A 27872-nucleotide genomic window follows, 5' to 3' on the forward strand; every position below is an offset into this window, starting at 1 on the left:
CGCGGGCGCGTTGCCGGAGGGAAGGGAAGCGGAGGGTGCCGGGCGGTGCGGTGCCGTTTCCCGCCCCCCGCGGAAGATGGCGGCGCCCAGCGCGCTCCTGGCCTGGTGCGTCCAACACCTGCGGGGCGACTTTGGGCTGGACGTGGGCGAGGAGGTGGTGAGGTGAGCGCAGTCTGGACCCCCCTGCCCCTCGACATCCCTCCGCGGTCCAACACGGAGGGAACGGAGTGTGTCAGAGCGGCGCTCGGGGGTCTGTGCCCAGGGGTGTCCCTCGGGTGGGGGCACTGGAGGGGCGGGAGGTGGCGGGGAAGGGTATGTGGGGTCACAGAATCACGCACTTAAAGGCCTTTGTTTGCTTGTCCTGCAGGACAATTCCGGGCTGATTGTTATGGGGGGCCCCCCAGGCAGTTTAGGAATATCTGTATTTGGTGGGAAAATGGAGGTTCGGCAGAGAATTCTCTACTGAAAACAGTGAGGCATTTTATACTGCCAGCTTTTCAGTCAGCAGGGCAGCCTACAAGTTTATGTTTGAGGTTTCATCTTGGAAAAGCAATTCAGTTGCTGGCACGTGGAAGTCACCGGTGCTCCCCTAAGCTTTTCTAGAACATCACTAACAAAGTAAGTCAGAGCACTGAGAAGTTACCTGAACTACCAATTACTTCACCCATTTTCAGAAACCCCCCTGAGGTCCTTGGAGACAGATGCTGCACTTTGCCAGACTTTTCTGGGAAGATTATTTCCATAAGGATACAGAGGTTTGGAGACACACTTAACTCTTCAGCAGTTGCCTGCTCCTTCACAAACTGGTTTGGGTTGGGAGGGACCTTAAAGCTCGTCTTGTTCCAACCCCTGCCAGGGTCTTACTGCAGTATCCACAAATCTGATCTGAAAAGGAGAGAGCAATGACACACCTGTACCATTAAACTCCTGGATCAGAGCTAGAAGAGCAGCCCCTTACCCACGTTTATCCCCTTTCCCCCTCGCAGGTACATCCTGTCCATAACCAATGAGGACGAGATCCGGGAGTACGTCATCGACCTCCTCCAGGGCACCGATGGGAAGAAGAGCTGGTTTGTGGAAGAGCTGCTTTCCAGGTGGAAGAAATCCTCCCAGCTGCCATCTGAGCCTTTCCCAGCATATCGGAAGAAGGACGGTGAGTGCCACGGGGAAGAAGGAACCAAAGTCTCCAATAAGCCTGTCTGGGTTGTTGTGTTTATGAAGAATTGTATGCCATGAACCCCTGCGTGGGTAGTGGTCTCATTCCTGATTATAGGAACAGGTTGAAGCCCATTTTTAGTCACCGAGTAGAGTCCAGGGACATCTTTCCCTTGCTGGTGCTCACCCAGCCTCTCTGTGCTTGCACACACTTCCAGAGGCTTTGGAAGTGCCACGGGCTGGAGACCAAGGGAAGAAGGGGAAACGCAAAGGCAGGAACAAGCAGGAGACGCCTGCGTACACTGAGCCCAGCACACACGTGGAGGAGGTGAAAACCCCCCTGGACCTGGCCAAGGTGAGCATGGTGGGGACACTGGGGTGGCTGGGGGTGACTGGGCAGGCTTGGAACCTGAGGTGTGGGAAAAGGAATATCAAACACCAATAAAGGTGGGATTGGAAAGTGGAAATGAGCATTCAGGATGTCTGGGGCTGGCATGCCCAGGTGGCCAATGGAACCTGGCTTGTGCCAACCGTAGTGTGGCCACAGGCCCAGGGCAGTGACTGTCCCCCTGTGCTGTGCACTGCTGAGGCCACACCTCAAATCCTGGGGTCAGTTCTGGGCCCCACACTCCAAGAAAGACATCGAGGGGCTGGAGTGTGTCCAAAGAAGGAAATGGAGCCAGGGAAGGGGCTGGAGCACCAGGAGTAGCTGAGGGAGCTGGGGGGGCTCAGCCTGGAGAAAAGGAGGCTCAGGAGGGACCTTCTGGCTTTCTTCAACTCCCTGACAGGAGAGTGGAGCCAGGTGGGGGTCGGGCTCTGCTCCCAGAGAACAAGGACAGGATGAGAGGAAACAACCTCAAGCTGTGCCAGGGGAGGTTTAGGTTGGATATTGGGGAAATTTTTCATGGAAAGGCTGGTCAGGCACTGGCACAGGTGGAGTCCCCATCCCTGGAAGTGTTCAAAAGGTGCGTGAATGTGGCACTTGGGGACATGGGTTAGTTGTGGTACATGACAGTGCTGGGTTAGTGGTTGGACTTTGATCTTGTAAGGCTTTTCCAACCTAAATGATCCTACGATTCTATGATATGTAGTCTGGGGAGAAAGCTTGTGTATGTTTGTGTCTATAATGGGGAGTAAAATAATCAACAGGTAGCAAATCCATGTCAGGGTGGATTTTGCTCCCCTCAAATGCCTGGATGAGAGAGCAGGCGAAGGAAGTTGAGGCTGTAATTGGGAATAGAAGGGATTTCTTTAAAGCAGAGGTGTGACGGTGGGGAATTGAGGAAGCCACCAAGTGGATAGAACATTCCTTCTTGCTGTATTTAAACCTTTCCAGTCATGCTGAATAAACTTGAATTGGCAGCTGAAATATTTCTGAAAGAAACCGCAAAATAAGATCGTAGAAATGCTAAATCCCAAGAAATGCTGCTGTTTCCAAGCAGCACAAGGCTGTGCAACAAGCAGTAGTTGCCTTCCTTTGTGGTAGTCAACTTACTCTTTGTAGCAGCATCCAAGCCCTGAGAGGCAGAGATGAACCTGAGTAAGGAGTGGAACTTGAATTCGTGTTTTTAAATGGAAGTTTTTGGAGCAGGGAGGCTGCAAAGTGTTTGTAAAAGTGTTTGTAAGATAAAACCCCACGTTTTTGAATTGAAGGGTTAAAAATGGGTGTTGGTGTTCCATTGCCCTGGAGCTATCCTCTAATTTAATTAAAATTAAAAAAAAAGTGAGAGAGCTCTGCCAAGGTCACTTTATCTGGTTTTGGGTTTTTTTCATGGTGGCACTGTTTGGATCTGGCAGTGGCACTAAAACCAGTCGGGCTTTACTGAGGGGACTGGAAATGCTGCATCACTAGAGTGAAACTCAGGTGAATCCCAGAATCACTGAGGCCAAGTCTCAGAAGGAGGAGCAGAGTTTATTTTGCAGCTCAAGACTGGAACCTGCTGTGCATAGAAAACCTCTGCTGAGGTTGCTGTGCCAGGTGGGACATGGGAAAGCTGCTGGGAGGTGCCCTGGCTGTGAATGTAGTGGCCCTGCTGCCACCAATAGTTCTGTGTTGGGACAGGCACACACAGGGTTTCCCAGGGCATTGCCATAGTCTAAATAGTCTTTGGAATAAATCTGGAAGTAGCTGAGCTGCTGTTTGGAGCTGTTAAGCCCCCATGAGCTGCTACTGCAGCCCCGATCTGACCAGCTCCAGCTCCCATAGGCAACAAACATCAAGTGCATCAACAACATCCTTGTTCCTTGATTTGTTTGGATTCTTGGAGCTTTTCTGGCAGGCCTGAGCTTGTCTTTCCGTTCAGTCTGGGGTCTGGTCCAAGTTTCCTTGCAGTGAGGCAGAACAACACTTGTGAGTCCCCTGCCCGAGGGTCAGTGCTCACTCTCTGCTGCCAGTTTGGCACTTTGAGCACTGTTTGTTTGCTTATTTTTTTGCTTCCCCAGGCCCAGGAGAGCAGCAGTGTTGTCGGCAGCAGTAGCATTTCCTGTAAGAAGAAGCCCAAATACGTCAGCCTGTACACCAAGGAGGGGCAGGACAGGCTGGCTGTGCTCATCCCAGGCCGTCATGCCTGCGAGTGCCTGGGCCAGAAGCACAAGCTCATCAACAACTGCCTGACGTGCGGGCGCATCGTCTGCGCCCAGGAGGGCTCCGGGCCCTGTCTGTTCTGCGGGGCCCTGGTGAGTCACCAGGGGGGTTTTTTGCCTTGCTTGGACCTGGAGAAGTTTGCTGGATTAGCCTCTTAGATAGAAGTTCCTCTAGCAAAGTTCTAAAGCTGCGCAGGAAGAAACCTCTTAGGAGGTTTCCCTCATCATTTATATCAGTTTGGAGCTTGTCTGGTTTCTGACAGTCTCCTGTGCATCACAGCAGTGTCCAAAATATCTGCAAAGCTTCAGCCCCATCCTGGGCACAGCCCTGGCTGCCTTGTCAGGGGCAAGAGCCGCAGCCAAGGCCAGTGCCCTGACTTTTCTTCAATGCTTGTGCAAGATGAATCCTTTGGGATATCTGTCACACCCGTATTCTGTTTAAAGGGGACCTTTTGGAGAAAGGGGGCAAGTTAGTGATGGCAGATGAGAGGAGATTCCTCTTCATGTGAGAGAAAAATGTTGGTTGGGTGGACAAAATGTTTTAAATCAGATTCGTTGCTACTTTGACAGATCAGTTTAAATTCCAGTGGCCAATGAAGAGAGAACACCTCTGAGTTAAGGGTTGTTGATGGGCTTCCCAAGTCTTCATTTCCTCTTTTTCTTTAGGTGTGCACTAAAGAAGAGCAGGACATTCTTCAGCGGGACTCCAACAAGAGCCAGAAGCTGCTGAAGAAGCTCATGGCAGGTGAGCAATGAGCTTCCATAGCAATTCCATACCTGGAATAGAGTGAATCCAGTCAGTTTGTGCATGTTATTTGCTTCAGACTTCACTGAGCTGCTTGCCCTCATTACTTCTCGGTGTCTGTGGTGGGTGTTAAGAGGATGGATTGGAAGTTGGCTCCTTGGATCTTTCCTGCAAGCCTCGGCAGCACTCCTGGGCTTCAGCAGAGGTGACAACTGCGAGTGTCAAATGGCAGTGTGTGATGTCCTTACCCTGAGGCCCCAGGGCTGCTCCTTAGGCATTCCAGAATCAATCACATGAACTGGATCATTGTAGCAGTCCTTGAAAATTAGGATAAGTCTCCTGTGGAATGTGTGCTGTGGAAGATGAAGTGCTGCTATCTGATGTGCTGGGTCTGCAGAGGTGGTGGTTTATATTTCCTAATGGCTCTTCTTGTCTAACACTTATCTTGGGAGCTAAAAATAGGAACAGAGCCAAGACAAGCAAGAGGAAATAATACCCAGTGTCCCAGCGAAGACCTGTGCATTGTGGGGATGTTTGTCTGAGTTTAGCTGAAATAGAGCCAAGGTCGTGGTGTTCTTGGAGGAAAAATACACTTTGCTGAAGAAATGGGGGAATATTTCTTCTCCTTAGAGCTGCTGAAGTGGCAGGAGGTCCTGGAAGTCCTTGTGAACACCATCTGGTCACAGAGCTGGGATGTTATATCCTGCCTGTAGAAATCTTGGTGTACTTCAGGATCCTTTTCCTTACCAATTCGACCTCTCCTCCCCTGCCCCTGCCAGCTCTTTCTTTGTTATCTGTGTAGGTAAAAGCTGGAACGTGGTTTGCTGTTTGTCTTGGGAGTGAAAAAATGTGGATCAGTGACCACAGGGAAACACAGACAATTGTTTGCCTGCAATAAAGGCTTTGCCTGCCTGGTGGAATAAATATACTGGTTTGTGCCATTTGGGCTTTGGGGCAAACCTTTTGTGGTTTTTTTTGTTGTTCCCTGTTGTTTGGTTGATTGGCTTTGGGGCCTTCGCCAGGAAGGTTAAGAAGAAAGAGCATTTGCTGGGAATAGATTTCTCCATCTCTGGCAACAGCTGGGCTGGAGAACCTGTGTGTTGGGGGAGGATGTAGTTTGTGAGAGGCACAAACAGCAGCAGGTAGAAGGCTCTGGACATCCCTGGAATTGGCACTGATTTGTCCTGGGCAAGAGGCTCTTTGTGGGGGTAACAACGTGTAGGGGAGGGTTTGGCTTTTAGGAGGGGACTCCTAAAAAAGCTGGTTGCTGGAGAAGAGAAGGCACTGGGGAGAACTTAATGCCCTTTCCAGAGCCTAAAGGGGGCTTATGAAAAGGAGAGAGAGGGACTTTATAGACAAGGAATGGTTTAAACTAAAAGAGGAGAGATTCAAGTTGGATATTAGAAAGAAATTCTTCTCTGTGAGGGTGGTGAGGCCCTGGCACAGGTTGCTCAGGGAAGCTGTGGCTGCCTCATCCCTAGAAGTGTTCAAGGCCAGGTTGGATGGGGCTTGGAGCAACCTTGTCTAGTGGAAGATGTCCCTGCCCATGGCAGAGAGGTGGATTGAGATGGTCTTTAAGGTCCCTTCCCACCCAAACCATTCCATGATTCTGTAACTCAAGGCCTGTGGTTGGTGATGGACAGAATTTTGACTGCCCAAATTGTTAGGGAGGGGTGAAGGAGAATCAAAAACCAAGAGCTTCTCTCTAAACTGTACCCAGACCTTGTCACTGTAGTATTTACATGCTTTCTCCTCTTCCAGGGAAGGAGTCTGTGAAATGGGCTCGAGGGAAAATCAGGGCTTCAGCCTCCTTGGAAAGATGCTGGTCTTGATGCCATGTTGTTCTTTTAGCTTCTGGGATGGCATTTGGTTTAAGGGGCATATCTGCAGCCTGGCCCACCCAAACTGGGCTTGAACTCACCAACTGCAGGGCTATAGTATGTTTTCTATCTTAGGTGCTGAAAGTTCAGGGAATTTGGATGCCATAAGCAAGGACTTGCTGCCTCGCCAGGAAGCGAGACTCAAAGCAGGCCTGGAGATGGCTGTGAAGCACAAAGACAAGCTGTTGGAATTTGACAGGACAAGGTAAGATACCAGGTGAGAGACTGTCATGAAATAGCATAAGTGGCCTGTCAGGCAAGCTACCTTTTGCAGAAATGTTGGGAATCCTTCTGAAACCCAGGCTGCAGCCACAGACACCTTAACGATGGTGTTTAGTGGAACAAGAGGGAGCCCTTGGAGTGGATCCCATTTGGGTGTCCTTTCTTTGTGTCCCTGTAATTCCAGCTCTCTGGAGAGACCAGACAGGAGCGGATTGGAGGGCAGGTTTGGGGCAGGTTACTGGCAGGTTTGGGGTGGTCAGTGCTCCGTCCTATTCCCACTGTGCTCATCCTCTGCCGTGCTGGTTGCTCCTCACAGCGTGCGGCGAACCCAGGTCATTGACGACGAGTCAGATTATTTTGCCACAGACTCCAACCAGTGGCTGTCCAAGCAGGAGAGGGAAGCTCTCCAGAAGAGAGAGCAGGAGCTGCGGGAGCTGCGCCATGCCTCTCGGCTTGCCAGAAAAATCACCATTGACTTCGCGGGCCGGCAGATCCTGGAGGAGGACAACAGCATGGCTGAGTACCACAGCAAGTGAGTGAGCACTGGCAGCGTGCCCGAGAGCATGGAGGTGAAAATCCTCAGGGATAGCAGTCTGACATGTCTATTAAAGCTGCCCTGGAAAGAGGTGTTGCAGAAGGCCTGTCTCAACAGAACCAATTCAGCTCAAATTCACACCAAGCTGAGTTTCTGTGGTGGAGAGGAGTGACTGTTCAAATTGGAAATCAGACTGAGCAAGGAAATTGTTTAGTTGAGGGAGGTGGGGAAAAACCACTTTGGATCAGAATGTTTGTGTGTGGAGAAAGGAGACATTGCCTGGGGAAACAGGGAATTTTCATGGCTGTTGTTTGTGCTTGCAGGCTGGATGAGACCATTGAAGCCATTAATCGTGGTGCTCTGAGCGAGCCAGGAGGGAACTCAGAGGCAAAGGCAATGCTGAATTCTGGTGTTCTGGTGAATCCCCGTCTCCTCCAACCTGCTCCTTTGGTCAGTGGGGTTCAAATGATTTATTTCAGAGTAATGACTCATTTTGGGAGAGTTGAGCTTAAGAATTTTCAATTATAGCATGTCTGTTAGTACCTCACATGATCACAGAATGGTTTGGATTGGAACGGACCTTACACATTATTTTTTCCAACCCCCTGCCATGGGCAGGGACACCTTCCACTAGACCAGGTTGCTCCAATCCCTGTTCAACCTGGCCTTGGACATTTCCAGGGATGGAGCAACTTCTCTAGATGACCTGTTTCAACATCTCACAACTCTTAACAGTAAAGAATTTCTCCCTAATATCCAGTCCAACCCTGCCCTCTGTCAGTGGGAAGCCATTCCCCCTCTTTCCCCTTGTGTTTTATCCCCTTTTTCCTCTGTGTCCCTCGTTGGCCAGAGAAGGCTTGCCAATGCCCTGCTCTGTTTCCTGCTCCTGGTGGGTTGGTTTATGGGAATTTTAGCCTCCTACCTCCTTTTCAGGAATACACAACAATTTCTCAGAGTCAGAATAAGGCTTTTTTACCCTTTCAGCTCTATTTTCTGAAGCCTGTTCTGCCAGATTCCGTTACCAAAAGGCATAAGGGTGATACCTCTGTCCTTAAGTGAAGGAAAATTCCAAATAGGATTTGCACTTGATACACATTGTTCCTGGAGAGGTGCTAACCTTTTCCCTGTTTCTTTTGAACCCTCTCCAGTGGGTGGACCAAACTGGTTTTCTCCCGCAAAGGAAAAATATTCATTCCATGGATGCTGAAAGTGAGTCTGGCTTGGAGCGGAACAGGCTGCGGATTCAGGACCGAGAGCTGCTGGAGATCTCAGATGATGGTTGGTGCCTCAGCATGCACCAGCCTTGGGCTTCCTTGCTCGTGAGAGGAATCAAAAGGTGAAGGTGTCCCAGGCAGCTCCTGCTCCAGGGGAGATGGAAATTGTGTTTCTCTTCTGTAGACCCACTGGCTTTGTGCAGTCACTGGTAGCTGTGATAGCTCCAGGTTTGGAACCTGTGCTTCCTCTTCCTGTGTATTAATGGTTTGAGGAGCTGGAGAGTATTTTTTTGGGCGAGTATCTAACCTGGAAGGGACAAGTTTCTTCCCACTCCCTGAATGTAGAGAGAGGCTGAGATTTCTGAGCTGTAGTTGGGGCATACCTGTGTGGAATTTGAAAAGCAAAGAAGCTGACAGTGTAAAATATGTTATTCTGGTCTTTTTGACCTTTATAAAGAAGGCAACAATGGCACCATGTTTAAAAAAAACCCAACCGGACACATTCCCCTTGGCATTACCTTCCCCCTGTGGGCTGGGAATCGAGGTACCAAGCTCCTTCTGTTAATGGAGAACAAAGAATCTTCCTGATCATTTTTTCCCTTCACTGAATTTTTTCATTTTAGAGAGCAAAGCCTTTTCACTTCCCAAGCTAAAGATGATATAAATCTTAGGGCATTCTGGGGATGCTGGAGCTGCTCCGGTACAGCTGCAGAATTCCAGGATCCCCCACTAACTGCTCCATGCAGATGCCTGGTCCCTCAGTGCTCTCTCGATTGCTCTGTGTGACTTTTGGAGCTTGTGAGGGAATTGTGTGAGCAGATTGTCCTGCCCGTGTGTGCTGGCCTTGCTGGAATTGATGTCCTCTCCAGCCATGAGGACATGCTCTGCTTTATTTGTGATGTCATTTTTTGCCCATGTCAGCTTTTCTTCGTGGTCTTGGCACATTGCTTGAGTTGGGATAATCAGGGCAAAGCTTAGCAGCAGGAATTGGGTATATTTGATTGAAAAATATGTCCATGTGGGTAATCTCTGCTGGAATTTTAGTCCAAAATTCTCCTCTGTTCTCTAGGGTGGAGGGCAGAACCTGGTACACATCTCATCGGGGGAGGTTGTGGATTGCAGCTACTGCTAAAAGACCTTCCCCTCAGGAAATCTCTGAACTGGAAGCCACCTACAGAATGCTGCTCCAGAAAGGTGAACTCTCCTTGGATCTTGGAATGATTTGGTACATTGAGCCACGTAATGAGCAGTGTCAGAAATCCCTCTCTGCTTTGCTTTTAACCTTTTGGTCTTGAATTTCTCTTCATCCTTTCTGCGTTCCTGTCAGAAGCAGGGAAAGCTGTATATAAAATTAAATTTCCCAGTCTTAGTCCTATCATGGGGAAGATCCTGAGCTGGTAAAAGCACAGGTTGTTAAAATCGCTGTATGTGTTCTTGTGCCTAAAAAAGCAGAGGTGCATGTAGGAGAGGGAAGGGCACAGGGGGCTGGAAGACCCCACCTGTGTGTGCAGGGATGTGAATCCCCTGAAGACATATTTCTTTTGCTGCAGATGTGGAATTTCCAAGCGATTATCCCTCAGGTTGCCTCCTGGGCTGCGTGGATGTGACTGATTGTTTATCACAAGAGCAGTTTCAGGAGCAGGTGAGTACAGCAAATAACCCTTTCCAAGCTTGCATTAACCGTCAGACTTTTAAAGTGGTGGAACTCACCTCTGGAGAAGACATTGAGTGGAGATTTTAGACTGTGTTGAGAGAGGACAAAAGTTACTGCAGGGATTTGGGTGGCAGAGAACATGAAGGGGCTTGGAAACTCAAGACAGCTTGGAAACATGGAAAACTCTGCAGCTATGGTGGTGCTGTGCCATAGGACCTTATCCCTGCCCTGTGGTGCCAATGGGATCACCTGCCCTGGTGAGGGTGGCCCATGCAGAGGCATCATGGTCTGTAGCTGCTGGATCTGCCTGGTGCTTCTTCCTGGAGCTGGAGGTCACAATGGCCTCACTGGTGGCATCACACTGGCCTTACTGGTGAGTTGTGAGTTGTGCTCTGGTTGGGGCATCAGAAGAAGGAGCTGTGGGAGAAGGTGAGTCCTCTCCCACCAGGGAGGGATGAACAGGAGAGCCACATGGTCTTCACGGAGACCCTGCAGAGAGGGCATCCAAAGCCCATGGATACAGGGAAGGAGGGACACTGGAGAGTACAGTGGGCTCCCAGTGGAGTCAAGGGACATTTAAGTGGCCTTTTTCTCAATGAGGCAGGTGATTTGGTGTCCATGGACAGGATAAGCTTAAGGTACCAAGGCTGCCTTCACCTCAGGCTTCACCAGCAAAGATCTCCCAGAGATCCTGGAGAAGGGTTCAAGGAGGAGGAGAGGGATTATATGTAGTGAAGAGAGGTTGAAATCAGGAGTCTTTTGAGAATTCTCAATCCGTACAAGTGCATGGGTGATGGTGCTGTGCCTCCAGATGTGCTAAGAGTGTTGGCAGGTGACTTTGTGAGGCCACTCCTACCTTGGGAAGGTTATGGAGACTGGGAGAAGACCCTGGTAACTGTTAGATCCACCATTAAAAAGGGAAGGAAGGGATGCCTGGACACAACCTGGTGAGGTTGTGTTTCAGTCATGGGAGAAAGGCGCAGAGGTTGGAGTACAAGCAGCAGAGGGAGCTTTGGTACTGGAATACCATGAAATCTACAGGACTCTTTGGCCTTGTATGGGAACAAGCATTGTGAGAGAGAGAGGAAGGGACACTGGGGCCAGTGTACGGATTTTCTTCTGTAGCATCCACTAATTTACAGTTTGATCTTAAATGGAGATTGTTGTCCATCTTCTGCTGTCTGTTAACAGTGGTGAAGAAATACATCCTAATCTCTCACAGTACTTTTCCTCCTCTTCCTGTGTGGATGTGTTCTCCAGACATTGGTAGAATGACTGTGACAGCATCTCTGGTCTGGGAATTGCGCTGTGGGTAACTGGGTTTCAATCTTCCCACGGAGGACCCTCGCAATATTAGCCATGTTCTCTGGGAATCTCTCCCAGTTTGCTGGCACTGCTTGGCCACAGAGGCACTGGAGGAAGAGCAGTGCCAGAAGGAGCACCATTATCCACCCTATTAGTGAGAGATTCCCCTCTCTCCTCAATGCCATGGCACTTCCAAGGCTATATTTCACTGGCTTTTTGCTGCTCCCACATTGCAAACTACTTATAACTCCTAATTACTTGCCTTTCTGCAGTGGTTTTGTCCGTTTTTTCACAGGATTGCTTTAAGCAGTGTTCATTTCCCTCACTGGTAAGCTTGAATCCAGAGATCTGAGCCTCTTTCTGCAGTTGCTTTATGAGGAAGTGTCTGGTTTTGTGGGCTCTCATGAGCAGCAAGTGCATGTGAAGGAAGCTGAGCTGAATTTAATTGCAAATGTCAGCATGATGACAAAGTGTGCAGCGCCAGCTCAGAAATCCGAGTTGGATCTCACTGGGAGGAGTAAATCCCTGTTGCTCACGTGGGTGATTCAGCCCAGGTTCATCAGGAACCGCGTGCCAGCACCGTGATCCCGCCAGTTCCCGGTGTGCAAAGATCCCTTGTGCCTCAGGGGGAGAGGGAAGGAAGATGATGTGTTTTCCCCACTTCTGGCATGCAGAAACATGGGATATTTCCTAGAGGTGTGTTAGCAGGCAAAGTGAGGTGATGCAGAGCAGAGACCTCGTGGGGATTGAGCTGCCGCGGAGCTTTTCCAGGCGCTGTGCTTTGACTCACACCTCTCCTCTTCACCACCTCCTCTTTGAAGCTCCTGCATGTTCCAGAAGAAATCATTTCACAAGTGCAGGCTGAACCATGCTTTCAGGCTATATCCACCTCCCAAGGATGAAATAGTTCCCTGGCTTGCTTATGGTGTTTTGATGGTGGTCCAGCCTTTTTTGGCAGCCATGGAGGCTGGTTTGACTTTTGTGACCATTTGTTCCCCTTGGCAAGGGAGACTCTTCCTGGTCTTGGGTCTGTTCTTGGTCCTGGGGCTGTTCAGCCTGGAGAAGAGAAAGCTCTGAGGAGGCCTTAAAGCCCCTTCCAGTGCCTAAAGGGTCTCCAATAGAGCAGGAGAGGGACTTTGGACAAGGACAAGGGGGAATGGCCTGGAGGAACAGGACAAGGGGAAATGGCTTCCCACTGCCAGAGGGCAGGCTTAAATGGGATATGGGGAAGGAATTGTTGGCTGTGAGTGGGTGAGGCCCTGGCCCAGGTTGGCCAGAGAAGCTGTGGCTGCCCCATCCCTGGAAGCGTGCAAGGCCAGGCTGGACAGGGCTTGGAGCAACCTGGTCTAGTGGAAGATGTCCCTGCCCATGGCAGTGGGGTGGAATTGGATGGTCTTGAAGGTCCCTTCCAACCCAATCCAGTCTGTGATTCCATGATTCCACGGCCTGTCCCTCCTGTCTCTCTCCTGTTCTCTCTCAGTGCTGCTGTCACCCACTCCCTGTTTAGCACTGTCTGCAGATTTAATTTCCCTGCTGTTTGCATCCTCTCTCAGGTTGCTAATGAAGATGTTGTGGCTCCCTGCTGGTATTTTTCTGTCATTATCTTCATTTAATTTTATTTTTTTTTACACTTGTGCTCGAAAAACCAAAATTAAGCAACGATGCTCCAGCAGAGTCAGACCCATTCCCTGCCTGAGCTCTTGCATTATGGTCAGGGAGGGGTTATTTATCCACATTTTTACTGGACATGTAAGCCTGGCCTTGCATCACCCCTCAGAGGGCTCAGTCCTACCTACCTCTGCCCTACCTGCAGTATTTGAGACCTGTCTGACATTGCTGAGGTGGTTTGCAGATCTTCAGGGTTGTGTGGGAAGCGATGATGGAACAGGATCTGATGTGCTGTAGCTGGTAGGGAGCAGAGGAGGAGCAGAGGTGTCCTTGGGATAAGGACCAGTGGCATGTCTGGTGACATTGCCCTAATCCCAGTTGTGCTGCTTACTGCATAAACTAGTTAAATCAGCTCCTCTGGGTCTCTCCCACGTGGAAAATAAAGCAGCACTTCCATCAGGTTATTTACACCTCGTTTTACTGCTCAGAGCTCTGATCTCTGGATTGAAGCAGCTCTAGGAGCAGAAGCTGTTGTTGGGTAGGAAAGTCCAGCCCAGATGTCCAGTGTCATCTGCCTTGTCTGCAGGGGACCGAAGCAGGAGCTGTTTCCTGAGCTCAGCCCTGGTTGCCTGGTGCCAGGAGATCCCTCTGAAATCTCAGGATTTCCAGTTGAGCTTTGCACATCTTGCCCCTCCTCAGAGTGCATTCTGAGCTCGTTTCCTTCTCTCCCTGGCAGCCACCCAAAAACTCCTAGTAGAGACCAGAATGATCCCTTTGTTACACTTTTCGGTGCTAGAGGTGACCTGGAAACTTTCTTCCCCCCGTGGAGATCCGAGTGTTGACGACGGCTTTTCCTTGCTCCGGGGCTGACGTCACCGACACCTTGAGCCAAGCGAGGAGCTGCCCCTCTTTTCCTGCAGAGGTGTCAGTGACTTCAGCAGCACCCACTCGGGATATGTGCGTGGGGCAGGCAGGGCTTGGCGCAGCCCTAAAGCCAGCAGGGAAGTGTTTACACCGATGCCATTTCAATGTGCTCTGAGGTCCATGTTCATTTTGCTAATGGCTTTGATCCGAGAGACTATTTGACTGGGAAAAGAATGTTTCCTGCTGCTATTTTGGTGGCTGATAGGTGTGTTTGGGCTTATTTTGAGTCCAGGCGTACACACATGATGATATCTGGCTGTAGTTATTATCCCAGGCTGAAATATTGGGTAATTATGTTTGATGGGAGTTAAGTGTTTATTTTTCATTTCTGGGTGATCACTTAGTGTCCTTAAATCAGCACAGGGGAACATGGCAAAGCTATTTTTGTGCCATGAGATTGCAACTATCATGTAAATAGCTCCAGTTTTCCCTCTCAGGAAATTTAGGTTTAATCTCTTGGCCTCCTCTTCCCTCTCCAGTGAAAAGAACAGCAAAAAACATGAGACTCAGGTGCCCAGTGTACAGGACTCAGTTTAGATCCTCAAATAGGAGTGGAGAAGGGTAGAGACTTTCTATATTTAGCCTCCAGAAGGTGCCTGTTTAGATTATCTCCAAATAAAGGAACAATAGCCCGCTGGGAATATTTTCCTAAGGAGTTAATGAGAGGGAGAAACACAAACACAGACACTGACGTGTACTTTGAAGAACAGTATAAACACATAGAGACTTTTTATGGGGACCTTCTCCCTGAAGGAAAGGTTTCTTAGTGCAGGCTCTGAGCAAGACAAGTGCCTGTTTGTGCGGTGCTGGGGCTGTCCTGGCACCTTCCTCACCCCCTCCACCGGGATATTTGCCTTCTCATTCCTGAGGCACCTCTCCCGATGAAAGATTTTTAACTAGATCAGATTCCTCCTGGAGCAGTCTAGGTGGCTGTTAATGATTGCAACCCATGAAAGGCCTTTGAACTTTACAGGTCCCTGCATTCTCCTGAGCTGAATTTGTCTTTCCCACATAGCCTGATGCCAGATCCACTGGTGGATTAGGCTGGCTCGCAGGGTGATGCATCTCTTTAGTTTGGGTTCTCACCCCACAAAGCCCCCTGGTTCGTGGTTCTGGGAGCAGAGCAGGAATACAGCTGGTTTAGATTAGAGAGGGTAAGAGATGGGGGAGTTTTTCCGTATGGGAAGTGCTTTGGTTTTCATCAGAGGCTCTTCTGAGGCTCCAGCTGCCTCACATATGCTAGCAGGTTTGCTCAGGCCACTGCTCAGGCTGTTAAGATGAAGGAGAGATTGTCACTTGATGATGATTAATTTAGGAATGCATTAACATGCCAAAGAAATCGAATGATAGAGGCCTGCTTGCCCTCTCCTCTGGTTTCCTAGACCCAAGGGAAAAAGTGAAGCCAAGGCTGAAGCATATGACTTAATTAATGATGACTGTGGACTTAGCCTCTGCTACCATTTCAGCAAACTACTCACGAGCTGGCAGGGCCTTTTCCCTCGCTCAGATTTGGTCACTGAGACTTGCTGCCTTCTCGGTGTTTGGTTTTTATTTAATCCTGAAACCAAGGGTTAGATAAAACTGACCTGGGGCCTGGCTGCTGCTCGGGTGCCTCACAGCCTCCCTGGCTAGGCTGAGCTGTGCCCACCCTTTCCATGGTGACCTCAAATGCTGGGGATCAGCTCCAAAATACAGCCCTCACCATACACGTACCCAAGGACTCTGCATGTCATGGATTCCCTAACCCTGAACAGACTGGTTGCTCCACATCCTGGTCCTGTGAGAAATGCCATCCCATTTGTTGTGTTGAATCAATCCTGGAAGCAGCTGCTGGGTCACACCTCCTCAGGGAGCAGCAGCAAGGGTCACTGTGCAGAGTGGTGGCTGTCCAAGGGAACCAGGGACAGTGGTGCCCTCTCTGTGCAAGGCTGTGTTCCCAAAGTTGGGGTTTTCCGAACTTCTTTTGTGTGTGTCCTATCCCTGAGCTTCCCAGCTCTGATTTATGACAGGACTTTGTGAAGCTGCTTGAAGTTGTCTGACTGTATGCAGCAGGCACTGTGAGCTGCCTGTGCCAGAGGCAGGTGCCCTGCTTCCCCATCGTGTCCTCCTCCCCACTGCCTTTTCCTCCTCCTTGCCAGGTCTAGCCGAGGGTGCAAGCGGTGGGGCTGTGTTGGAGCTGAGCTTAGCCCTGCTTCGGCCATTCCTTGGCACAGGGGGATAAAACAGCTCTTTCGGCCTTGTACCCTCCCAAATATTTTTCTAGGTCCACCCAGTTTCTCCCAGACTGGTTGTCAGGCGCTCTATAAACATCTCCAGCCCTTCCAGGGTTTAGCATGGGCGGGTGTTGTCCCGGGCTGGGATTTGAGCTGCACAAGGGTGTTGGTGGCTGTAGGTCCCGCGATGCCGGTTCAGGGAGAGCCGGGGGGTGCAGCGTTTGCCGGCACCGCTGAGTCCTCGGGGTCTTCCTGTGGACAGACTGCTCGGAGTGCATCAGCACGAGTTTGAACATTAAATCTACATTTCAAAGTCCTGTTATTACTTATTACGTTTTAATTGCTTCCCCTGCCCTTCGAATCAAAGTACAGCCTGTGGTGTAGGAACAGCACGATGAGAGCCGGGGCTCCGGGCTGGGAGGCGGAGAACACCCACTGGATGGATCCGCCCGGCCGGGGGGAAGGATCCTGCGGCGATCCCGGCCTGCTGCGCCTGGAGCTGGTTGTGTACCATCCAGGCGTGCGAGGGGCAGAGCAGACAAGGGTTGCCAGGCATCATGGTGGGAAGAAGGGGAAAGGAAGGCCGGCTCACAGAATTCCTTGCGCATCCTGGCGCAGGGAGCGTGTGCCAGCACACGAGCTGCCAGCAGCAGCTGGAAGCGCTCAGGAACAGCAGGGAGGATGTTGACTGCAACAATGCATCAAGGCTGCGGTTTGTAACCTCAATAGTCAGGCAGTTAAGTTTTTTTTCTCTTTTTTTTTAACAAAGACATTTTGATTGCCAAATCCATAACCATTAGCAGCTGTGGTTTCGAGCTGTTCCTTCCTCACACGTTGCAGTCTAGACCTGACAGGCTTTCAAACAAAAGTTTGGCTGCCGGCTTTTGTTTGGATTTCTTTGTGATCCTGGTTTCTTTCCTTCTTTTCCCATTCCGTTGATTCAGATTGAACATGGATGTGTATCCCAGCCGCTGTGGAGTGGCTCTTCTGTATCCCTGAGCTCTTCTGTGGCCAAGGACAGCTTGTAGTGTTCCTTGGGTGCATGTTCTGGATGTTTCTGCCTCAAGCTAGAAAATTTGGCATTTCTAGAAAGTTGGATCTGCTTTAGGCTTTCTGTTTAGGAAAATGTTACATTTCTCACAGGCCAAAAGCTGAGTGCTGAGGCAGAGGGAGCAGGTCCTTAAAAGATGATGCTTGAAAATATTCTCAGTTTGGAAGTGTGATGCAAAACCATGTCATGAGGGGGATCAAAGCTTGGATTGAAGTGCTTGGTGCTGTGCAAGTACTTTCCAGAACTGGAGGGCTGAGTCAGGAGGTGACACAGAGCAGTTGCAAAGCTGGGTCTGCTGTTCCCAGTTGCCTGTTACCTTTGGGTGAATGTGCCCTGGAGCGCTCCTGGGTGAAGGCTGGTTTGGGAAAATTGGCTGGATAATCTGCCAAAAGGAATGTCCTTGCAAAGAGATGATGGAGACCACTGCTGTGGAAACAACAGACAGGAAACTGATGCTCCCACACCACTCTCCTTGGAAAAGTGACAAGGATGGATGTGGCTTAACATCCAGTTAAGCATCATCTCTCTCATTTTTGATGGCTCTATTTCTCCTGGATCCACATGTCCACGGTGCAGGTGTTCCTGTTAGTGCCCTTCTTTGGCCGCAGCACCCCTGTCAGTCCCCAAAAACTACCAACTTTCTTTTCCCGTTTACAAACCACTAAAGAAGCATTTTCTAGCTGGATGGTGAGCAATTTCCCTCCAGAGAGGAGGAGAAAATGGCTGTTTAGTAGTTAATTACCTGTTACGTTGCTCTGACAGCGATGAAGCTTATGAGGCATGAAAGAAGAGCGGATCCGCCTCTCCCACAAATCACCAAGAAAACGGGGTGAAGGAAGTTGTGCTCCCCAGGGATGCCTCACATCCCACTGCTCTCCTTGCTCATGGCCAAGGGGTTTCTCCAGCGCCCGGGAAGAGCCCAGCGCGTGTTCCTGCCTGCTGGGGAGAGTGATTTATTGCCCCTGCTGGTTCCAGCAGCCCTGCTCTTTCCGAGGGGATGTCGTCTCCGCCAGGGTGATTTTTTTTTTCCCTTTGAATGCGTTTTATGGTGAACTCTCTTGCCAACACATGGGCTCTGCTTGCTTTTATTCTTTCCAGACAGCGTTGCTTTCCAGTGCTGCCTCTTTTATTCCGAAGCTCTTGGAGAGCAGCAGGGAAATGAAGGCTGGAGCTGGTGTCCTGGCCCGGCACTGCCTGGCAGAGCGAGCCGTGTTTTCCCTGTTGTTCACCGAGGAGCCACGCCAGGAAAATGATTCACCCCTTTCCATTATGAACCTTGCAGAGCATCTCAACCCCCTCCTCACTGCCAGTGCCCCCGGCCACCCCCGGCAGCTGTAAGATGGAGAGGGTGGTAGTGCCCCGGGGAAGGACTACAGGTTCCAGCGTGCAATTCTGCGCCGCTCGGGCTGATCGGGATGTGCTCCACGGGCACGGGGAGCCGAGGAGAGCTCAGGCTGCATTGAGGGCTCCATAGGCAGGCGTGTGTGAAACGCCGGGGCTATTCCCACCCCGTTGTCTCCCTTTGTGTCCCGAAGCCTTAATGAGAACGAAGGATGCTCCTAAAAGGTCGCTAACGGAGCTGCCGGGCAGTGTTTGGGCTTTGTGCTGGCGGAGCCGCTGCTCCCTGCACGCGGTGCCTTTGTTCCTGCCTCGGATGCGCCGGAGCAGAGCTCGTCTCGTTAGTGATGGTTTGGCTTCCTCCCAGCACGTTTTCTTTCGGCTCTTTCCATTCCCCTGCCTTCGGGTCATGGCGCTCGGGTTCAAGCCAACGTGGCTTATTGGAGAGGGGTGAAGAAATCCAGGGGTTCGGGACGGCCCTTCTCCAAGTTTTTTTTTTTTCCAAGATGGAATCAGGACGAGCTTAGGGTCCCGAACGCTGCGTTGGTACCAGTGACCCTACACGGCCCTGGCATCCCACTGCAGGCTTTACCCAAATCAGGGAAAAAGTATTTAACAGATTGGTGTAGGGGGAAAAAAATAGCAGGAGGGTTTTTTTCTCAGCTGTCAGAGAAGGTGGGTTTGTGTCTCTGCTGGCTCCGAGCTGGCTCGTCCCCTCCTTTGCTCTTTTGCTGTGGGCTGTGGAACGGGAGGCTGGCAGCCCTGCTGCTATTCCTGGTGCTGACAAGCTGCTGATGGGAGACAAGGGATGGCGAAAACGAAGTGTAGGGAACATTCATTAGCAATTAGCCCTGCCTGCAGCTTGAGCGAGGTGGCTGTTGGGGACATCTGATAGCCACTTAATACACATTCAAAGCATCGGCTCTGGCGTGAGGGTGAGTCTGGTGGCCAGTTTTCAGAGGAGCCCAGCCCTCAGCTCCCTTTTCCAGCTACATTTAACCTCGAGCTCTTCCTGCATGCATTAAGCCCTTGAGATCTGCTTTTCTTTCCCCTCCCAGCTAATCTCCTCACAGCCAGGATCTTACAGACCTGTTAGCAGCAAATCGAAGCCCAACTGGAGTGGTGGGATGAGCAAGGAGGGTGGTGTTTGTGTGGACGCCGGTGTGTAGAGCACGTTTGTGGGGTTTTCAGCGTGAAGCAGTGGGCAGGAGCAGCAGTTGGTAAAGCTGTGCCGGCTCTTCACAGCCCACGGAGCCCACGGAGCCCACGGGCTCCCAGCTGCCTTGTCACCAGCCTGCTCCGAGGTGGCAGAAGGTCTGAGAGGAGGCTGAATCATTTTACGTTGCATAACCCCTCTCTTTCAAGCTTCTCTGCTCATCTGCAGGATTTCAGGAGGGTGAGTTTGCTCCTTCTTGATGGACAACCTGGCCTCTGGACTGTATTTGTTGTGGCCACCTTCTCCTAAATGCAGAGTTGCTTCCAGGTAGAGGCAATGTCAAGCCTAGAGTACCAGCACCTGTTTTGTTAACGCCCTCAAGATGAGAATGATGAGTACCATTGAATTTAAGAAGGAACATCCCCCATCAGACTCCTGACTGGGTTTGATTCTCAGTTGCCAGAGGAGAGGGAGCATGATGTCCCTCTGAATTGGCCTTTTATTTGAAAAAATGCTGTTGCAGATCCTCTACTGGGGATCGTGGAATCCCAGAGTGGTTTGGGTTGGAAGAACCTTAAAGTCCATCTCGTTCCACCCCTTGCCATGGGCAGGGACAGCTTCCACTAGACCAGGTTGCTCCAAGCCCTGTCCAACCTGCCCAATATGACAGGATATGCTCTGTCCTCTCTCCCTGCCACACTCCATGTGGGTTTTGGGCTTTTATTCTAAGCCTCAAATTTGCTGAAGCGCTGATGGGCAGTGACCACTGTCTGTGGGATGTAGTAGTTGGGAATAAATTTGTTCTCTGTCTCCTAAACTTCTGGCATTGCAGATTGTAGAGTGACTCGACTGATCTCTCCCAACAAAAACATTGAGAAAGGAGGTTTTTTACTTGTTAGACACTTGGGCAGCTGTGGAAAATATAATGGAGGTGAATGTGTTTGGTGTCTTGGTGGCAGCATCTCCACTGAGAGTGGGGCTCCCTATATTTCTGTGGGATGAATGAATGGAATTAGGTCATGGAAGGGACTGGGGGAAGAGGAGAGCTAGGCTATTGGGTTGACTCATTATGTTGTGAGGGCTCACCCTTAACTTCCTCACCTGGGAGCATCCTGACTCTAGGCAGAGGAAAGGGTTACGGCTCTTTCTCAACTCCAGCAGGCAAGAATATTCTGCTTTGTTTGTTCAGCAGGATGGGATAAGAGGTTTCCAGGGTAGGTACAACAGGAAGCCTTAAATGCAGGGGCTGGATGAGGAGCTCCTTCTCTGCCTCCTGGGACTAAGATGCCAGAGGAAGGAGCGAGGCTTTTTAAAATGCAGGACATGAAGGGATTTGGCACAGGGACAGAAACATACCCTGGGAGTGAAGATGAAAGGCTGTGGTGTGGGAGCCTGAACCTGAGTCGCAGCTGTGGCATCCGCCTTGGCCTTGGGATTGGATTGAACTGGAAGCTCTTGGAGCTGAAGGCTTGATCCTGGCTTTGGATGAAAGCTGTCAGTGGAGAAGCCAACCTGGCTGTTGTCTTAACTGCTGAAGGCAGGGTCCCTGTTTGGGGGACGTTCCCTGGCTGGGGGCTGTAAGGGATGTGAGGGAGACATAGTGGTGTCAAGGTCCACCTGGGAGATGATGGCTGAGGAGATTTGGGAAACAGCTGCACTCCAGGCAGAGGACTTCTATTACACACTGATCCTGGACACCCAACCATGAGGTGTAGTGGAGCAGGGATGGCCCACCTCTGTGAACAGGTTTGGGTGATCCCTTACTCCTCTCCAGTCTATGGAGTGACCTCTGGAGGCTGTGGTGACACAGAGGTTGCTGGATACCTCAGGTCATCTGTCCATGGAGGTACTGCCAGTCACCTGCATGATGCCGAGAGCGATAAAGCTGCGCCAGCATTTCGCACTCTCCAGGCGTTGGCTGGGATATTCACATTGGCTCTTTCTAACCTTCCAAGATCCTCCTTCCCTGCAGATGGGAAATGAAAATCCTTGGCATTGGCATGGAGCAGTGGAAGCAAGTCAAGTAAGGTGACTCAGCCAAAAAAAAAATAAAGAGGAGGAAACCTGTCCAAGCCCAGATCGGTGCAGCAGGGCATCAGCATGCGGTGCGGATCAGGGCACCCTCCCCCCCAGCACAGTGCTGCACAGAGCAGCTGAGTGCCCCCACATCTCTGTCTTACTCAGTGCACAGACCTTACACGCTGTTGTAAAATGAGAGGGGTTGGAAACACTTTCCCTGGTTGATCCAATCCCAGCATTGGGCTTCTGTAAATCCCCCCTAACCGCTGGCAGTGCTGCCAAACCTCACTGCAGCACAGGGAGAGCAGGTCGCTCCCTGCTTCCCTCTCCATGTCCAGCTGTTCCAGGGCAAATCCAAACTCATCTTGGCAGGTCGGTGAGAGCTTTTCAAACACTCGGCCTAGGAGTCATTTGTTAGTAACAAATGGGGGATTTGCCAGGACACGCAGCTCCATCTGGTCTGGCATCCTGTCCCCTCCAGCAGCCTTGACAGATCTGCCTGGGGAAGGCAGGGGAGCAGGAAGAAAAGAGAAGGCAGTTTTCCCATGGAAGGAAAACCACTTCCGCAGTCTGTTTGAGCAGTATTTCCTGGGCTGGAGCACCTTCATGGCACGCCCTGGCCTCGGTGCCTGTCAGCACCAGTTCTGCAGCTCATGGACAATCTGAGGGGAGTGTTGGAATATACATTTTTTATTACTGTTTTGCATTTCACCTCTGAATGCCAGCTAGGCTGAGCTGCAGCCAGTCAGGATTTTGGTGCACTTCCTGCATGGAGTAGGTTTTTTCTCCTTTTCTCCCCTCTGGTTAATGAGAGAAGCAATCCTGTAGGTCTTTTCCAACCTAAATGCTTCTATGATTCTATAGTCTGTTTATACTCTTCCTATATAATTCCCCCATTTCTTCATCGTGGTGAAATCCCTCTGTGGACTCCTTGCACAGAGCCAGCCCTGAGCTGACTTCTCCGAGCCATCACCTTGGTGTCTTGCAGATGTGTTGCTCACCTTTTAGATGCAGATGAATCTCAAGGGCTGTGTGTCCCACAGGAGGACAGTGCACACTCTGCAAATCTCAAATCCTTGTGTCTGGACTGAGCTTTGTGGGGAAGATTTGGGGACGTATCTGTAGCTGGGTCAGCTGGAAGTGGCCAGCCTTCTGGTGGTCATCTTCAAGCTGAGTTTGGCAGGTTGTTTTGATTGAGGCGCTGTCGTGCTGCCTGTGACCCTGGGGTGGGGGATACCCACATTCCAGGGAATGCATCAGGCTGAAAATCAGTCCTGAGCCTGTCCCAGTGAACAGGCAGGCTGGAGAGGGCAGGGCCCCGACCACCTCCCTGTCAACATACCATGTTTCTGATCAGCTTAAGTCAAGTGTGAAACCACAGGGGAAACACAGGTCAGTGCTAAAGGGGGTTGAAAGGAGTTTGGAAGCAGCCAGGGTGAGTGGATCCAAAAATGCAGCAAACTCTGGCAGAAGCGCAGTGGGAAGAGGCTGAGTGAGGGGCTCTCTGAATAACACTCAAACCTGCAATTGTTTGGGGTTTTTCATTAAAAGTTCTTGAAGTGATTTAATCTGAGCTGCTACAGCATCAGTATAACCCATGTCTTGGTTAAGATCCCTCTGCTCCTGCCCGCTGAGCTCTTTCCATGCCTGCGCAGCCGCCCTGACTCTGTTCCCTGTGTCTCCCTGTATTTCACAGTATCCAGACCTGAGCCAAGAGTCCGGGTCTCCATTTGTCTTTATCTGCACTGATCCCCAGGAGATGGTTGTGAAGTTTCCCATCAAAGGAAAACACAAAATCTGTAAGTAGTAAAGTTTCCCCAGCTGCCCCATCGGCCCTTGGAGCCTGCTCCCCTTGGCACCCCGGCTTGCCTTTGCCAGATGAGTTCCCAACCTTTGCCCTCTGCTCTTTGATCTGGAGGTGTTTGTTTAATGGCTCGAATACATCTGTAATATTTTTTTGTGTTCGGTTCCCCTTGCCCCAGATGTTGCTTGCTTCCAAATACATGCCTCTTCCTGCCTCTGCAAACACTTGGGGAGTCACAGAGTGCTTGTGTCGGCGGCTGATCCGCTGCCGGCATCAGCCTGAGTTGGGATACAAGAGGGTGCAGCAATGCCCCGGTGGATCCACGTGACCTCCTTGTCCTGTAGTTCCAAATCGCCCTCTTGCCCCTGATGATGATGAGGGCTCGAACAGCAAGAGCTGCAGGGCCAGACGGATGTTCCCCATCCAGAGGCCAGCGGGCTGGGATGTCCTGGCAGAGCTGGCAGGGAAGCGCTGCAGCATCTGTCTGTGCTCCGCTTGCCAGTGTCGTTGGTCCCTTTTACGAGCCACCAGCCCCTCCGCAGGCTGCCAGTTATTCCTGCCCGCTGCCGTAAAAAGGATGGAGGAGGGATGCGGCAGCTGGGGAGCCCGCAGTCAGCTCCAGCCTTATTAGCAGCCTCCCCACCACACAGCCCGGGGAAGGCGCCGCACACGCTTGCAGGGGATGTGAAAAATTAATTTGACGGGCTAAAAGCAGCAGAAGCAGGAACAGTCTTGGCTGTTTGTTTAGCAGAGCTGACACCTGGGTGTTCTCCCTCCTTTGCCATGTGGATCTCTGGGAGTAGTTACCTGGGGCGCAGGAGCGGTGGGATTTCTCAGGAAAGGGCTTTTGAAGCACAGGGTAGGGTTATTTTTGTTGGTTTTGAAGTTTTTTTCTCTTCTCTGCTCAGGGAAGCACCTTTCTCCCACAGCTTCAGTTTCTCCCTGAGTGCTGGGGTGTTCCTGCAAAACCATTTGGTTTCTTCTCTGCCTTTTGGGGCAGTACCTGGGAGGTGCATTCAGCCAATGGTGACCAGCAATACTTGGAGAGCTGCAGCATTTGGATCTCACTCAGTCCTCCCCCTGGATGGGTCATTCCCAGTGCCAGTGAGCAGGCAGGAGTTATTAAGGATGCAAACATCTTGGCTGTGGGAGAATATCCTTGTGGCTGTTGCATGCTGGAGAAACTGCATCCTTTTTTTAACTTGTTCGAACCTCTCCTTGCTCTTGTCTAGGCTCTCTCGTGCCCCTTCACCCCCACATCTGCCTCCAACCATCCAGGGGTAGGAGAAGGGGATGCTGCCGTGCGGGGTGAGCACGGGATGACCGGCTTGTGCGCGTCTGCCTCGCTGGGTGCAGGTGCTGCCATCCCCTCCCCATCTGTCACATCGTCTCCTTTGTGTTGTGACACTTCCCTTCTTGGAGAAGGATCAGTCTAACAGCCTGGAAGGAAGCCGGCTGTGCTGGCAGCTGCCTGTGCTCCTGCTGCTGGCCCAGCCTTCCCTGCCCTCCATCCCGACAGGAGCTGTCACGGGAGCAGCGCGGGAGGACTGTGGAGCTGCATGTTCACCCCCCGGAAGGGACATGGTCCGTCTGGGTGATATTTGTGACAGCCTAGGGAAGGAGCAGGGAAGCCTTTGACCTTTCATCAGGGCAAGGCGCTGTTTTAATAGGAGCTGGCATTGCATCCCAGGCAGGCAGAAACTTAATTCTCCCAGCTGGAAGCAGAGCAGAGGGAAGGTGCCGGCTCATATCCCCACCTGGGCTTGCCGGCTGCCCTGATCTCCTTGAAACCTGGCTCAAGCCATGACAAAATGCCAGTTTGTCTTGTTGGGAAGCCAAGCCAGAGCAGTTGTCCTTGCCAGATAACAGCATGGACCTCGCCGCGATGACATCCGGATGCTTCTCTGTTGCAAATTAGTTGTTTCTAGCAGCCTGGGGATGGGAAAAAAAACCCCTAATGTGGCTTGGGTTTTGCTTCCAGGGTTATTGTTTGCGTGGAAGGGATGGGCACAGTGCTTCTGTTGCATCTGAGAGTACAGCTGTCCCCAAACACATCCCTGCGTAGTTTTAGCACGAGGACAAAGCTCACTGGCTGTTCTCGTGGGAGTTTTCCTTGAATCCTGGCTAAGCTTCCCTGAAACATCGTTGAGAAACCTCCCTCCAACAGCCAGCGGCTGGAAGAGCGGGCGGAGGGACACGGTGTGTGAGATCAGCTTTAAATCATTGAGCAGAAAGAGCTGGGGACCCTGGGGCTTTGCCTTATTTTTAGCCTTTTCTTAAAGGTTACCTATGTGGTGTGTGATGTTTGCCAGCTGGAAGAGCAGAAGAGCCTCCTGATGGTTTTGGGGTCCAGGAGGAGCAGGCAGACATGTGAAATAGGATGCTGACAGCCCTGGTGGCACAGTGTTGGGTGGGGAGGGGCTCAGAGCATGGAGAGAGTGGGAACTTGCTGCCTTCTTCCTGCCAACCCCCACATGGTGTGGGGACAGGTTGGTTAGAAACGTGTCCAGATGGGCTGTCTCAGTGTCCAGCCATAGCAAGGAGGGGGCTTTTTCCCCAGCCTGAGGTGGTGGTGGGGAAATTCTTCTCCGAGGTGGCCAAAGGGATGGAGGATCTCCCAGACCAGATTCCAAACCGCATTTCAGTTTATGGATCAGTCGCACGGTGACCTGCAAACCCTCTTTGTTGAGCCAGAGAAGTACCTGCTTCTCAGGCACATGGGCATGTTTCTGGAGCAGTGGCCAAAGTAGAACTTGTTTGGAGCTTGGTGGATCTTGTCCCCACCAGATATGCTGTAGCTGGGTTGAAGCAACACAGCTCTCCCAGTGACTGCATGGGCTGTGCTTCATCCATGGGCTTGATACCCCACGAGGATGATGCTGAGGGTGAAGTACTGCCAGCTCCGGCTCCATCCACATCACTGGGATTTGGACTCTATCTTCTATTGAGATGGAACTCTGATCCCTTTGCCTCCTCTCCTGATGGTATGCCTGCAGTGGATCCGATGTTCCTCCTAGAGGATGCAGGGAATGCTCCCCAGGGATTAGGGCCACCCTCCCCAGCTCAGGATGGGGCCTGCAGTTTTTGCTGCTGCCTTCTGCAATGCCTTGGAGCCCCGTCCCTACTCCCAGCTACAGAGATAGGCCTAGGCTGGCATTTGGAAGATGGGAAGATGCAGGGGAGCAGCAGAGAAACAGGTTCCTGGGGAGACATGGCATTAGAGGAGGTGACTGGCGCTGGCGCAGCCTCTCTGGGAGCTGCAGGAGCTTTGCCTGGGAGAGCGGGAGCATCCTGGCTTTTTTACAGGCAGGAAGAAGGGGACAGGGACACTCCTCCAAAGCAGCTCATCACGCTCCTGGCTTGCTCACTGTGCCTGGCTTCTGGCTTCTGATGCAGGAGTTCCCCAAATCCCACGTCCTGATGTCCTGCCCCTCTCCCAGATGGGAAAGCGGAGCTGGCAGCCAAGGCACTGTGAAGGACAAGGGGAGGCAGTGTTTGCTCCAGGTCCCACCAGAGTTCCTGGCCGAGGTGGCAAAGGCAGCACAGCCCTCCCAGCTGGTGGCCTTGGAGGCCACCAACCTGGCACTTGGCAGCAGAGAGTGGTTGTCCCAATCACACTAGGTGCCCATTGCACCATCGTCCCCAAGCTGAGGGTTTCTTGTCCCCAAGCCCGGCTTTCGGCCATGCCGTGGACAAACATGTCCCCGACACGGTGCTTGATGGTCCCCCGTCTCCTCCGAGTGTGTCAACACACATCCCGCGGGCGAGCACATGGATCAGTTCCCCCCTGGTAGTGGCAGGCGAGTGCTGGATGTTAATTTACTCTCCTCCTCGCTGAATTTTCCCCTCTCTGGCGTCTCTTGGCCGCGTCGGACACGCTTGCCCCCGGCTCCTCGGTGTCGTGCCTGCGGAGGAGGCCACGGTGGCTGGAAACGCCTGGCTCCTCAAGCAGGATAATTGGATGTGACAGGAACACACTAACTAGGAGACCTCGCTGCCTCCAGCTCATTTGCATTGCAAATAGCATTTAAAAATAAAGAGTGATGAGGGTTTGTTGTGGTTTTTTTTTCTTTAATCCTCTCTTTACAGGGAAACTGGATGCAAAGATCCATCAGGGAGCGAAGAAGGGGTTAATGAAGCAGAAAGCTGTGGGGTGAGCGCCAGGGGAGCAGCACCGGTTCCCACGAAGCACCCGGCTGCCTCCAAAAAGTGCCAGCGTGGTCCTTGGCTCTGGAAAGCAGGTGCAAGACAGATCCATGATCCCAGATTGCTTTTAGGTATTGCTCTATCTGTTGTATTCCAAAAGCATTAAAAGAGATGTGTTTTCACCAAGCTCTGTGCTTCCCGGGAAGTCACAAGGGTGGGTGGGAGATGGAGCTTGATGGGATGGGGTTCAACAAGCGCTGGCATCTCCACATCCTCCTTGGAGCAGTGAAACCCAGGAGGGTTGAGAGGAGCTCCCCAAC

At 51.4% G+C, this 27872-nt stretch overlaps 1 protein-coding gene across 1 annotated transcript; it reads left to right on the top strand.

Moving 5' to 3' along the window:
• On the top strand, nucleotides 1-27738 carry TRIP4 (thyroid hormone receptor interactor 4). Its single transcript, XM_064668646.1, has 13 exons — nucleotides 1-162; nucleotides 987-1153; nucleotides 1374-1510; nucleotides 3598-3831; nucleotides 4405-4483; nucleotides 6439-6568; nucleotides 6902-7117; nucleotides 7444-7570; nucleotides 8269-8456; nucleotides 9404-9528; nucleotides 9885-9976; nucleotides 23299-23401; nucleotides 27496-27738. Exons 1-13 carry the CDS (start codon nucleotides 77-79, stop codon nucleotides 27561-27563), a joined length of 1752 nt encoding a protein of 583 aa, XP_064524716.1. The 5' UTR covers nucleotides 1-76; the 3' UTR covers nucleotides 27564-27738.
• The last annotated feature ends 134 nt before the right edge of the window (nucleotides 27739-27872 follow it).

This window comes from Pseudopipra pipra, chromosome 12, assembly GCF_036250125.1.
Source record: "Pseudopipra pipra isolate bDixPip1 chromosome 12, bDixPip1.hap1, whole genome shotgun sequence".
NCBI lineage: Eukaryota > Metazoa > Chordata > Aves > Passeriformes > Pipridae > Pseudopipra > Pseudopipra pipra.

What these genes read in the sequence shown, in the direction of transcription:
- TRIP4 (XM_064668646.1), top strand. Translation starts at nt 77, where the DNA reads ATGGCGGCGCCCAGCGCGCTCCTGGCCTGGTGCGTCCAACACCTGCGG. An exon ending in TTGGAATTTGACAGGACAAG is followed by an intron (nt 6,569 to 6,901) that starts GTAAGATACCAG and finishes TGCTCCTCACAG; the next exon opens with CGTGCGGCGAACCCAGGTCA. An exon ending in CTCGTGAGAGGAATCAAAAG is followed by an intron (nt 8,457 to 9,403) that starts GTGAAGGTGTCC and finishes TCTGTTCTCTAG; the next exon opens with GGTGGAGGGCAGAACCTGGT.